Here is a 14,809-nt window from a genome sequence, read left to right as displayed (position 1 = left end):
AAAACCGTTTGAATTATATCTGAGTAAAACAGAACTCAAGTTGCAGCAAACTTCCTGTCAGGAAGTGAGAAATCTGAAATCGGGCACTCTGTTCCAGGGTCAGTTTATTAATTTGCATGTAATCTATGAGTCGACATGCACTGCATACGATTTCCCCTAGATGTCAGTAAGCAGTGAGAATTGGAATGGGGTTGCTAGGTAGATCTGAGGCCGTATAAAGGCTCTTGGAACCGGGGGTGCACTCTTTTCAACGTTCGTCATGACGCAAGACAGACCTCAGGAATGCATTCTGAAAAGCTCTCGTTATAGGAGTTAGATTTATCCGGCTCTGATTTTATTCGATATAGGTGTTAAAAACATAATGTAGTTAATTTAAACCGAGTTATATCAGTATATTGCGATTTTCGGTATTTCATTTGTGCTGCGTTATAGTGAGTTGGACACGTCTTCGTCACATGGCTAACGTTTGCTGCTAATTCCAAAGTTGKAGACGACAATCTACAACCGAGCAACGATTCTTCTGGACAAAGGACAACTTGCACAAGATTCTGATGGAAGCTCATCAAAAAGTAAGAACTATTTATGATGTTAATTCGTTGTTCTGTTGAAAAATGTTACACTACTATTCCGCCATTAATTTCGGTGCGGTCTCGCTTTAACGCACGCTGTATGTCGTAGTAACGTTAATTTTAAAAATCTAACAGCGGTTGATTAAGACAATGTCTTTCATTTGCTGTCCAACCTGTATTTTTTAGTCAAGTTTATGATTAGTTATTGATTAGATTAGGTGCCTCTCCCAAGATTTCTCGACCGACATTTTGTTGGCAGCTTGGCTACTATTCTCAATTGTATAACCAACGATTTGTGTGCCGCAAATATGGCACATTTTCGAACAAACAATATATGTATTGTGTAATATGATGTTATAGGACTGTCATCTGAAGAGTTTTGAGAAGGTTAGTGAAAAATTTACTATCTTTTGCTGGTTTATTCGCTATCGCTAACGTGCTGAATCAATGCTGCTGTGTGGTTGGCTATTGTAGTAAGCTAATATAATGCTAAATTGTGTTTTTCGCTGTAAAACACTTAAAAGATCTGAAATATTGGCTGGATTCAAAGATCTTTGTCTTTCATTTGCTGTACGCTGTATTTTTCATAAATGTTTTATGATGAGTATTAGGTAATTCAACATGCTCTCTGTAGTTATTCTAGTTGCTTTGGTGAGAGTTGTGATGGTGGCTGCAATGTAAACTATGATTTATACCTGAAATATGCAACTTTTTCAAACATATGCTATACAATAAATATGTTCAGACTGTCATCTGATGAAGTTGTTTCTGGTTAGTGACTATTTATATATCTTTATTTGGTCGAATTTGTGATAGCTACCTATGCAGTAAAAAAATGGTGGAGAAAAAAAGTTGGGTCTTTTGCTATCGTGGTTAGCTAATAGAAATACATAGTGTTCCTGTAACACACATTTTAAAAATCAGAAATGATGGCTGGATTCACAAGATGTGTATCTTTCATCTGGTGTCTTGGACTTGTGATTTCATGATATTTAGATGCTAGTATTTACTTGTGGCGCTATGCTAGGCTATGCTAGTCAGCTTTTTTACTGATGAGGGTGCTCCCGGATCCGGGATTGTGTGCAACTAGAAGTTAACTAAAAAGTCATATTTTGTACCTACTTTAAATACCTGCAGTCAAATTTTGCAATWTGTTAGATGAAGCAGACTGCGTTCATCACTTTACCAGTCACATTATGAAACTTACAATCACGTATGTTTGTAAATAGCACAACGGGAGAAAGCAGGAGCAGGTGAGTCCAGCTATGTAGAGACCAGGGGTCGCATTTTACATTGAAAGCCACGTGGTTTTTGCATCAATAGTGATCAGGGACATGCAACTACAGTTTCCCCTTCACAGAAAATATATTAGCACAACACATTAGGCAGAAAAACAGCTGAATTTCATCAGATGACAACGGAAGTACAACTATTTGGCCAGCAGCCACAAGTAAAATGAGCACGCAAGGTCCTTTTGCAAAAACAATGCGTTTCCATCATATTTCTGTTTATCATAGAAAGAAAGTAGTCAGCTACATTTCCTTAAAGTTAATTTAACATTTACAAGAGAAAAGTAGACTGGCTACACCAAAAATTCTTATCCGAGTGAAAAAGTGCAACCAGCACAAAATTCTGATGCTAAGCACAAATTACATAAAGTATTTTAGACCTGCGGTTTACACAACGCAGCAAGATATGAGTTATATTTTTTCCCTGCGCGATAAGCAGAATAAGAACCTAAATTTAACTTGCTAGTTATCCAAGTAAGTGGCTGAATTAATAAGATGGGGCATCATATTGCGTTGGCTTTCTGCCGCGTTTGAGAGGTCAACGCCCTTTGGATGAATTCTGCATCTTGATGTCTTTGTTTTTTTTCGCCTGTCAGCCCATCTGCTCCTCCACCATCTTCTACGATCAGAGCAAGCAGGCCTTTTGCCCTAGCGACTCAAGACTCCACAAACAGCATGTACACCAGCTCACATGACCTACAAACGGTCAGAAGACTGAAGCTCCTGCCGACAATTCCTCATTCTATTCAGGTTTACGTCAACTTTTTATACTTTCTAGTTTAAATGTCAGTGGAAAAGTCTAGGGTCAAGAAACATTGGTTTGCACACCAAAATGGCAACTAAACGCCAGAAAACTGAAGTTGACACTGATGCTAGGTTTAGCTGAACAAGACCAGATGAGGCGGTGGTTACATGTGCTATTGGTGCAGCAATTCAAGGAGTGAGGGAACAAGTTGCTACCTTGCAAGAAAAAAGTTAGACACCCACATGGGATCAGTTTGAGCGCTAATAGAAAAGGTGAAACACATTCAGACTGTGTCAAGGGGCTTAAAAAGGGATGTGAACCTCTGCACTCTGGAAATTGAGACGATGCGGTTCAAAATGACATCGCTTGAGGATCAAGACAGACATAATATCGTGATGGTCACTGGGATTGCTACAGACCGGGAGGGAGGTGATGCAATTGCTTTCCCGCAAGAAATCCTTCCCAAATGGATTCCATCACTTGGAACTACTTCGATTCAAAATGCAAAGGACAACCCCCAGACCATGGTCTTATAGATTCTCAGACACCAAGATGGCAATGCTATTCTACAAGGAACGAGTGAAGCAAGAAAGAATGCCCCTATCCAAAATGTCAGGAAAACCATACGTTGCAGGGCAAACCCTCTTTTCTGATCTATCCCGCCACCCTGTGACTTACTTTCAACAGTGAGCAGCTCTCCATCTCGGCAAAAGAGGCAGGAATTTCAGAGAAGTCCGCCCAGCGACAGGTCTACACCCCCCATGAAACGGGAGCAACTGGGAGGTAAAGATGAAGCAAACGTTTGACTACGCAACTATTATCTTTGTTTTGGACAAGAACTTTGAGTACCAGCACCCCAAAAATGGTGTAGGATGCTTTCTTTCACGGTTGGAGATAATGCTTAATATTAGCTCACTAGTGGAGGCTGGTTCAACCGGTTGACTATTGGATTTCATAATTTAGTATTGGACTATAAAAATAAAAAAATGGTTCACTGTTAGAACTCATGGATTTGTAGCAAATCGGGCTACCTAATGTTTCAACGATACTGAAATGGAGGCATGTTGAAGTTGGAACGTGATTAGTAGGGGGTTGATATTGCTAGCTTTTGGTGCGATTAATGTTTATCACCTCATTGTGTATCCATTTCCCTAAACCACTGTAGCCAGTTTTGTTTTCAAGTTTGGCTGCAAAGCTTCACAAGTTTAATTTCGCTTGGTTATATGGCCTTTAATTTAGGCCCCAGTTCTGGAGACCTAAGTTACGTGGATGTTACATTTCTCAGAAACAGAGTTACATGTCACTGCTTATCGAAGGCAAATCTGAACCACTTAGTTCAACCTGTAATTGTCAGGTTTGTTTTTGACAAAGGTTAAGCTGTCTCCTATGCCTGAAAGTCTGGTTTGAATGTGAAAATAAAGAGAACTAAATGTTTGCTTAATGCCTTTACCCAGGAATGTCATTTGCGAGTAGAAGATATCACTCACTTACAGGATAAGGTGTGTAAAGTTGCTGCTTCGACGAGTGGAGCCTCTAAGTCCAAAGGCGCAGTTATTTTTATTAAAAGGAATTTAACTTTAGTTAACAAAAAGACTGGCAAGGACACTTCAGGCCGCTTAGCTTACATTTGCACGTCTATATAGGGCAAGAAAGTAGCATGTGTCCATCTATGCACCTGCTGTTTGAGGACAGCTTTTCCCCTGGGCTTACCAAAGAATTGTTAACACTGAGTGCGAATTGGTCATAAGGGCAGATGAGATCGAAAACTGCATTCATAAGCTTGATAGATCCATGCAAACGTTTTCACATGCCCAACAATCAGCATCATTAGCGTTGAATGCAATGACGGAACATCTCAATATCGCTGATGAGTGGCGAGTTTAGAATACGGACATTAAATCCGGGCATATTTTTCCTGCATAACACAAAATCATACTGTAGAATTGACTGTAGAGTTTTCTATTCAAGCGTATGTGCTTCACGCCAATAGAAATATTGCCTGTGACTCTAAGATCATAATCCCCTGGTTACCCAAGTCGATGTGAGCTTTAAGGTGAATAAAACATTTGCGTTTTAATACAACCCTTCCCCAAAACGAATCGTTTGTGGCTGAATTTCAAGCCAAAATAGTTGAATTATTAAAAAATAAATAATCAAGGACTCTGTTGAGGACCCAAGGTTTACATGGACGGCTACTAAAGGGTTTATCAGAGACTACATAATATTTGGCGCCTCACCTCAAAGCCAGGAATCACAGAATCAAGTTATTGGAGAAAAATGTTTAATCACTTGAAAAGATCCTGAAGGAATTACTAAAATATTGTCAATGATTTGAAGGTGGTTAAACTGGAACTGAATGATTTAAAAAGAGGAGAGCTGAGTTCATGCATAGAGGAAGGTAGAACTATTATTTTAAATGGGAGCATACCAAGCAGGCTTCTAGCCTTAATTTAAACAAAGTGAATCTTGTACTTCTATAGACCCTGTCAACAGGCTTACTTTCAGTTCCACAGGAAATTAATGCAACATTTCAGTGATTTTACAAATCTTCTATCCAGTTGGAACTAGACAAATGCAAGCAGTTTTAACATAATCTTGATTTGTCCGTATTGTGTAAGAAGCAATCTGCGGATCTGAGCCAAGCTCTCAGAAGAACTGGAGTCAGCACTGAAAGGGGTAAAATAAAAAAAATTAAAAGGGTAAGTCACTTGGGACGAATGGCATTCCACCTGAAGTGTTACTACATTTTAGGAACGGTATTATTGGAGTCGGCCATTGACAAAAAAATTATCGTGAGCATACCAACTCTGCATTAATCTCTATTTATTTAATTGGAAAGTCAGTTAAGAGCAAATTATTATTTACAATGACGGCCTACCCCGGCTAACGCTGTGCCAAATATGCGTCGCCCTATGGGACTCCCAACCACAGACGGATCTGATACAGCCTGGATTCAAACCAGGGACACCTCTTGCACTGAGATGCAGTCTTAGATCGCTGCGCCACTCGGGAGCCCTCTACTGCCAAAGGGAAAGATCACAGATTGTGCAAATTATCATCCGATATCTTGTATTGGCGTTACGGATGGAAAAGTTGATTCAAATGGACCAGTCAGGTTGTATGAAACACCACCTTGCAGTTGACAATGTCAGTTGATTAATGCATGTAATACATTAAAACAAAACAGCAGGACACAGTGTGCTGTCTCTAGAAGCTGAGAAGGCTTTTGACAGGACTTTGTGGACTTGGAGAAATTTGGTTTGGTAAATAATTTTATCGATATGTTTTGTGTGTTATGCTAACCCTGGTGCGATGGTTTCTACGAATGGCATACACTCAAATCCATTCCTATGTATCCCCAACGTTATTCATTGTCGCTAAAGCCTATAGCACAACATCAGAATGTAATTGCTTCTCCTATACTGATTAAATCTTCCTCATATCATATCCCCATAAATGAGTCACGCAGTTCTATGCTGACAAATCCTCGCTGGACTGTCATTCCGTGTCAAGTGTAACTCCCCCATTGTACTCTCAGGGCATTAGTGCCAGAGAAGAGCAACTGACTGAAAACACAAAAAGACAGTAAATTTGTGCCAGTTTAGACTACCGATAGATCAGCTTTCTAACTCCCCCTTGTGATTGTGGTAAATTATGTCATTGCGCCACACTATCTGCCACCATCTCCCAAAAATGGTTGTGGCATAAAGTCAAAACTTTTAAAGTAAGAACCACTGTATATGCAGATGACATTCTTCTAAATACACACAGCCTTCAGAAAGTATTCAGACCCCTAGACTTTCTCCACATTGTTATGTTAGAGCCTTAGCCTAAAACAGATCTTTTCATTATTTTTTAAATCAGCAAAATTATTTCATGCAAAACAGGCTCAAAGCCCATACTGTGACCCCTGTAACCTCAATTCACTTGGCATATACAAATATATGCTATGGGATTGTCCTGAGGATTATAAATTGGAGGAAAGTGTTGTATATTCTCTCGGACGTGACTGTACCCCTAGAACCAATTATGCTGTTGCATAATGATGATACAGGTATGCAGCTGAATGAGAAAGAGCGAAAAGTTTGGCTGGCTGGGTTGACTCCTGCCAAAAAAATATATAAATAAACTCTCAGCGCTGGTTGCCACCACTTGACCTTCATATAAGTAAATGGCTAGCATACTTTCAGGAGGTAATTATGTTGAGTTATCCACTGCCGTATGAATAAAGCTAATCCTAGCACTCATGAAAGATGGAAAAAAGCCACCTCAGAAATGGATGTGATGTAAAATGCTTACTTGAAGGTGTTGTATTAGCAAATGACTACGCTGTGTATATTCTAGTGTAGTGCATTGGCGCACCCATGTGTACTAAACCAATAAAACCATAAATGCCAGGATGAGAAGGACGGTATGACGATATGAGAATCTGGATACCGCCCAAATAACAGCCATGCTCAGTAAGGTGTGTGCTTACAATCTTCACGTAGAAGTCTTTGGGCAGTTTGGAGAGGATCTCCACTGGGTCCTGAAGCTCATAGGGGTCCACCTGAGGAGCAGAGTCTGCTACGTCCTCACAGTCTCCGTCGGACCCTGCCACGGCCTGCTGTTCCTCGAACTTGGCCCTCAGGTCCTGCTGGGAGCGTAGGAAACGACTTTGTCTGGGGGCCGACGACGGCACCTTCACCCACTCCTCCTCCAGCTCCTTCAACTGGGGACATACGGGGAGAGAGACACTGGCTTAGATATACACAGGCAGAGTGGTCTATGCTTGTTTACAAAAAAAGGCTCTTTTATAAAGACACCACCCACAAGAATTATCAAGTTTGTCAAAAGCAAAAGGGCCTTGCACAGTCTGAATTCCCCAGCATAGTGAGTAACCAAGACGAAAACCCATAAAAAAAAGTGCAATACGCATAAATCACACTACTTCCTGGTTGCTAAAATACTAAGTTTGCCTAATTTCAGTTTGTGACAATACAAGCAGTCATTGTGTAGAGAATCATTGTACCATCTAAACCGCTGTGAAATCTCTTTTCTATAATCAAAAATATTGTATTTTCAGCTGGTATACAATAACGAAAGTATGAAGCAAAAACGATACTTAAGAACGGGAAACAGAAAGTACACAGAACAGATCTACAGTTTCTTAGACTTGCTTTCAATTCAAATGGCAGATCTATAACTACATTTCTATGTGAATTTGGTCAGATTACATACATATACACACAGCAGCTTTTAACAACCTGACCCTCCCCCCCAGTGCACATTTTGTTTTTTGCCCTAGCACTACACAGCTTATTCAAACAACCAACTCTCCAACAAGCTTTGATTATTTGAATTAGACGTGTAGTGCTATAGCAAAAAACATTACATGCACCTAGGAGGGGCCCCAGGGCTGAGTTAGGGAAAGCCTGCACCACAGCAAAGATCTCCTGGGAGAATCTGTCCAAAACACTGTTCAAAGACATCTTCATGGAAGGCTTTCCAATGCACAGCAACAACGCTGATCCGCTCTTCTCATTCAGGTAATGATGAAATACCATGTTTGGATCAACCCTTAACCCTCACCTGTACAGAGTTGATGTTTTGAAGAGAAGGTCGTAGTGAGTCCCTGATCCACCTGTAGACCTCCACAGCCAGCAGTTTGGCCTCATCTCGGACTGCCTTTTCTCTGGACTCAAACAGCTTTGGCAACACTTTAACTATGGGCTTTAGGGTCACAGTCTTCGATCCAAATTCACTAAGGAAGCAGACAAGCACATTCATGAAGTTTCATTGTTGTTTTGAGTTACATTTAATCAAAGCAGGTGGTACATGCAAAACATAACCAGGTCTTAATCCCAAAAATGGGTGTGTGTAGTCTTTGGTAAAAGATCCAACATGTCACGTCTCCTCAATCATCACCAGTATTTAAAAGTACCAGTATTTAGTGCTTATCCAGGATAAGGGAGAAGAACACATTCATTCTCTACTGCGTCTCACCAGAGTGTCCTGCGTATGGTCTCCACACAAGCGACGACTACTTTAGGGTTCTTGTTCTCTAATCCTTTGATGAGCTCCTCCTGTACAATGTCGGCTTTCTCAATCTCTATGTACATGAGGCAGATGTCTGAGGCCAGCTCTTTGGCCCGCGCCTTAGGCTGGTTGAAAACCTTACACACCACACCTGACAACACCTCACCCACCGTCCTGTAGAGCAACAATAGATAAGTTAAAACAAAAATAGTCAATCTATTTCACAAGAACTAGGATCCAGGAGTTCTACCTGACCAGTAGGAAATAATCCAGGTCATAGGCCTAGTTGGTCAGGAAAGACTCCCTGGGCCGTATCTACAAAACATCTCCGAGTAGAATATTGGTCCCAAGGGACATTTTACTCCTAGTCTTATGGGTAAAAATAAAAGCTATGCATTAAGCCTCTTTAGTCATGAGTTCTAGTCGACAGATAAACCAGTTAGTAACCAGCAGATGTCTTGATAATAGAAAAGGGCAGCGAGTCAGCGCTTCCCACACCATAGACAGGCAATTTCGTTGGAGTTGTTGAAAGTGGAGTTGATATTTCTGTATGATTAATTCATAATAATCTAGTCCTACACAATACTTAGTATTTTTCCATCCCCTTACCTAGAAGCCACGTGTGCATTCTCTACATAAGCCAGAACAGCCTCCAGTCCTTTGAGCTGGGCCACTGAGTTTGAGTCCGTCACAAACTTCTTGATGATTCCCTGGTACTTGGCCCATTCTGGACTCTTATCATCAATCCTCTGGAAGAGCTTCAGGGCCTCTTCATACCCATTCAGCCTGGCTTTCCATACCTGGGACAGCAAGAAGGGCCAATAAGGGGTTAAAAGTGGAACGGTGCTAGAGTAACGTTAGCTATAAAGCCAAGCTAATGTTGTGAATTTGCTTTTAAGGTGCATTACCCACAACCAACTGAAATCCAACCTTCAACCTGTATCACAAAAGGGACCATAAAGGAGCAGAATATGCCGAAGAATAACTGATGAGTCACCTTGTGTTCACATTTCTGATCGACTGGCAACTTCATCCAGTCACTGTCGTCTCCCATGATGATTTGTGTGGATTCACTTCAAAATGATAACCTAGTTGATACTGTTGGAAAGGAGAACACTTGCTCATATTCATTGCAACAACAAAAAATTGTAAGGGTCTTAGCTAGAATAGTTAGTCAGAAATATTAATTTCTCTGACAGCTAGTATGAAGACAGACTAGTTTACATGCATTTTGTCATTTGACAAAAACAAGCCAGATTCCAACACTGGCCAACAGTTGTAGACAGGGCAAATCCGTTTTGATGATTTCTGGTAGATCAAAGTCAAATCACATTTTGAGTCATTCAGCAGTTACCTGATTAAGTACAACGCCATTGTAAATTAATGTTTAAAGTAGGCTTGGGTGGTAAGCAGATTTTCACGTTGTTATACCATCCTTCTCGCATCCCAGGATTTACAGTATTACCAGCATATCACAAGGGGGCACTAAGGAAAAGCCCATAGGGGCTATTACCACAATGCAAAAAAAGAAGTGTGAAAATAACTATCACACTTAGCTAAATGTTAACAAGCTTAGATAAATGTTGACAAACTAAATGCAAAGACCGGCAAACACAGCTCATAATACAAGCAGAGTTAGTAGCTACCGAATGTAATTTTCGGTGAGTGTGGACATTTACAAGCTAAAGTGAACGAGACAAATTGTGAAGCATGCTTTTCTGCGACAGGGACTGGGAGACTAGTCAGGATAGAGGCAAAGATGAATGGAGCTAAGTAAAGAGATCCTTATGAAAACCTGCTCCAGAGCGCTCAGGACTTCAGAATGGGGCAAAGGTTCACCTTTTAACAGGACAATGACCCTAAGAACACAGCCACTCCTGCGTTGTCTGGCTTCGGGACAAGTCTCGGAATGTTCTTGAGTGCATTTGTAAAATTTTCTGAACCTGTTTTTGCTTTGTCATTATGGGATAGTGTGTTTAGATTGAAGGGGGGAATTATTTCAAATCAATTTTAGGATAAGACTGTAAAGTAAACATTTTGAAAAAGTCAAGGAGTCTGTAAACTTTCCAAATGCAATGTATGTGCAGAGTAATTTCCAATGGCATTGTACTTGATCTGGCAAAAAAGAGATGAATGACAAGACGTGCTGCGATTGATTCATTTTGATATGTAAAAATCACCAAAACCGGTTTGCCCTGCTATAAATTGCCAACAGGTTTGATTGCTTAATAAAAACTGCCAACGGGTTTGCCCTGCTTAATAAAAGTTGCCAACGGGTTTGCCCTGCTTAATAAAAGTTGCCAACGGGTTTGCCCTGCTTAATAAAAGTTGCCAACGGAATTGCCCTGCTCAATAAACATAGCCTAATTTACAATACTGACTAGATAAGATTAAACAGAGGTCGTATCTAGTAATTCAGAGGAATACTTGTCAGAGTAGAGGACCTTGGTGTTGTGCCGAAAATCTCCACCCCTGCCAGAATTATCCCCCCCCTCCTCCTATTTCCTTAATTTTGTGGCTAGAGTCAAATACTTCGTGGCACACATCAGTCAAATACTTTATATAGAGCAAACTTCACGTCATAATAGGCAAACGAAATGAATAATTAATGTATGTGTGTTATATTAAAACATAGAGGGAGTAACATGTTGGCAAGCAATACACATTTCATTACTATGGCTGCATTTTTATCCTTACACTTTCAAAAATACTAGTCGAATAAGTAATGGGAGAGATTTATTTATAGATGCATACAAAAATCAGTGTTCGATTTAGGTACGGGCGACATGGTCAGCGGCAAGCTAGAACCGCCACATACACTTGAAACAATTGGCCAAACCGACAAAAACGCTTTCTAAGATCAGTGAAATGTAGGCTAAACTGACAGCGGAGTTAAGAGCAGAAATCTCAACTAGCAAGCAAGACGAAGCAATGAAGAACGCGAAAGGGTGGGGTGGGGGTTCTGACGGGGGGAGATTTTCGGTACAACACCGGCGTTCAGAACTTTAGTGAACGGTAACTGTGCTGCTGTTATCTAACGTAACGTTAGTTAGGTAACTAATTACCTTAGGTAACCAACTAACGTTAGGCAGCAGTAGTGCTAGCTCGCAAGTTGTGTATTGTAACATTACGACACTTCACAGCTGGTCTTATAACCTAGCTACTGTTAGCTAACGTAAACTATCGACTCGACTTTACCAGGCTAGTTAAACGCATAATGAAACACCAACCTAAAACTAGGGACGTTAATTCAAGCAATGCCAATCTTACCTCACTCGTCTCTGCAATATGTAGCTAATCTTTTCCGAAATGAAAGGCAATGGGGGGGGGAAATATTATTTCTCTGCTCGACACCACCACAGTGCAGACAAAATATCTAATTTGAAAATGTCAGTTTCACAAAGCTTACCCGTGATTGGTTGTGAAAGTGCAAACGTGGAACGCGCTCGATTATTGGTTGATTTAAACGCGCTTTTATGCGGGTCTGTGCAACTGGCTCACGTTATTTATTGCCCCGTGTACTTCTTCTTCTATGAGATTTAAAGGCGGTTGGCATCCAATTTGTTGCATTACCGACACCTACTAAGACTGGAGTACAACTCCCTTTCTGACATTTGTACAATGTACAAAATAAATGCCCTACCATCTAACACTACACTCACTCATATCAAAATTATATAAAATAAAATGAACACCACCCTACTCCACTAATTAAATGTATTTACTCTACCTCATGCCATCACCCTGTAACTCTTCTGATGTCAAGTCTCGCACACCCAAATACCTCTCTGCAGCTGCCACCACAACCTCAATTTTCTGAGACTTCAGATCCATCCATGCAGTACAATTGATAACCATTGCTACAAATGCTAAAAATCCAATCTTACTGCAACTTATATCACTTTTTGGCCTATCCCTCTCTACTGGTATGTCTCTACTCTCACCACTCTACTACTCTCACCACTCCTCCCCCTTAACCCATCTTCCTCTACTTTCTTCACTGCCTCAGCATATGACAACTTCTGCACTACTCTAACCCTGGAAACCTCAACCTGCCTCTCTCGCACGGGACATTGCTGATCTCCAGCTCCATGGGCACCCCTACAATTAAAACATTCCAGTACTTTCCCCAATACTACAGTGGTTTCTCCTTTAAAAGTTGTGATCTTATACCCCGGGACTTAGAGGTACCCAGCGTTATGGCTTCATTGCTCCAGACCACCGCAAGGGGGAGTTAGAGCACTCATTATGCATTTGGGTCCCAAGGTTTTTATATGATCAATCAAATCGAGTGGTTCCAATGATGAATGTGACGCAAGCCATCCGTTGCTGGTGACTTTCTTCGCAAAGATGGCTGACAAAATATTATGGTGGAAGCAAATGTAAGTAATTATAACGTCATAACGAATCAAGCAAAAAAAATACAATTGAGAGGAATATGTTAATGTAGAGATTGTGCATACTTTTTTGTCATGAAGGTAATTTACGAAAATTGCTATTTAGCAAGTTAGCTGACTAGCTAACATTAGCCAGCTAGCTAACTAGTGTTATGATATGAGTATGAAATTGGAATTCGTGCTGTTTAATGTTTTAGGGACGCCTGAGAAAACCAGCAAACCAGGCTGTCGTCTTGTGAAACAGTGGATGTAAAGAATCTAGATAGCTAAAGCATTTACTGCAAATTGAATGTACAATTGTGTAAGCTTGCCTTTCTTATTTTGCCATGCAATGCAGCTGAAGTAACATAGCTAGCTAACTGTTTATTTGCTTATTGTGTAGTGGAGGATAAAAATAACTGTATGCCTATGGATGTGCAGCTAGCTACAGTATGTAGCCGATCTGTGTATGGACTCTAAAACGTTGGGTATGAATATTAGTTCAGAACCTATCTATGAACCTCAGCTATCATAGTTGTTGTATCGACTTCAAGTCTGAATGGCATGAATGAAGCCTATGGACTGAGTAGAATATAATAACTTTATTGTGCCAAGGATGCAAGTCGTGTATACAGTTGAAGTCGGAAGGAAGTTTACATACACTTGGATTGGAGTCATTAAAACTCGTTTTTCAACCACTCCACAAATTTCTTGTTAACAAATTATAGTTTTGGCAAGTCGGTTAGGACATATACTTTGTGCATGACACAAGTAAGTTTTCCAACAATTGATTACAGACAGATTATTTCACTTATTCACAATTCCAGTGGGTCAGAAGTTTACATACACTAAGTTCACTGTGCCTTTAAACAGCTTGGAAAATTCCAGAAAAATTATGTCAAGGCTTTAGAAGCTTCTGATAGGCTAATAGAAATAATTTGAGTCAATTGGAGGTGTACCTGTGGATGTATTTCAAGGACTACCTTCAAACTTAGTCCCTCTTTGCTTGACATCAAAAAAAAAATTGTAGACCTCCGCAAGTCTGGTTCATTCTTGGGAGCAATTTCCAAATGCCTGAAGGTACCACGTTCATCTGTACAAACAATAGTACGCAAGTATAAACACCATGGGACCACGCAGCCGTCATACCGCTCAGGAAGGAGACACGTTATGTCTCCTAGAGATGAACGTGCTTTGGTGCGAAAAGTGCAAATCAATCCCAGACCAACAGCAAAGGACCATGTGAAGATGCTGGAGGAAACAGGTACAAAAGTATCTACATCCACAGTAAAATGAGTCCTATATCGACATAACCTGAAAGGCCACTCAGCAAGGAAGAAGCCATTGCTCCAAAACCGCCATAAAAAAGCCAGACTATGGTTTGCAACTGCACGTTGCAAAGATCATACTTTTTGGAGAAATGTCCTCTGGTCTGATGAAACAAAAATATAACTGTTTGGCCATAATGACCATAGTTATGTTTGGAGGAAAAAGGGGGAGGCTTGCAAGCCGAAGAACACCCCAATCCCAACTGTGAAGCACGGGGGTGGCGGCATCATGTTGTGGGGGTGCTTTGCTGCAGGAGGGACTGGTGCACTTCACAAAATAGATGGCATCATGAGGCAGGAAAATTATGCGGATATATTGAAGCAACATCTCAAGACATTAGTCAGGAAGTTAACGCTTGATCGCAAAATTATTTTACCTTTATTTAACTTGGCAAGTCAGTTAAGAACAAATTCTTATTTTCAATGACAGCCTACGAACAGTGGGTTAACTGCCTTGTTCAGGGGCAGAACGACAGATTTGTAC

At 40.6% G+C, this 14,809-nt stretch overlaps 1 protein-coding gene across 3 annotated transcripts in view; it reads right to left on the bottom strand.

Moving 5' to 3' along the window:
• LOC111973879 (cytoskeleton-associated protein 5) overlaps positions 1-12,092 on the bottom strand; it is a 93,459-nt gene extending 81,367 nt beyond the window's left edge. For 2 of the 3 annotated variants that reach the window (XM_024001320.1, XM_024001322.1), the window contains exons 1-6: positions 11,892-12,001; positions 9,619-9,719; positions 9,231-9,421; positions 8,589-8,795; positions 8,175-8,346; positions 7,081-7,314 (exon numbers count right to left, since the gene is read on the bottom strand). In XM_024001320.1, the coding sequence (XP_023857088.1) occupies positions 7,081-7,314; positions 8,175-8,346; positions 8,589-8,795; positions 9,231-9,421; positions 9,619-9,675 (861 nt within the window). In that variant the 5' untranslated portion in view covers positions 9,676-9,719; positions 11,892-12,001. Of the gene's footprint in view, positions 1-7,080; positions 7,315-8,174; positions 8,347-8,588; positions 8,796-9,230; positions 9,422-9,618; positions 9,720-11,891; positions 12,002-12,030 lie in introns of those variants that run through there. The other variant, XM_024001321.1, reaches the window with a different exon arrangement.
• Positions 12,093-14,809: the final 2,717 nt, after the last annotated feature.

Source organism: Salvelinus sp. IW2-2015, linkage group LG15, assembly GCF_002910315.2.
Source record: "Salvelinus sp. IW2-2015 linkage group LG15, ASM291031v2, whole genome shotgun sequence".
Lineage (NCBI taxonomy): Eukaryota > Metazoa > Chordata > Actinopteri > Salmoniformes > Salmonidae > Salvelinus > Salvelinus sp. IW2-2015.
This window is presented reverse-complemented; position numbering and strand designations above follow the sequence as displayed.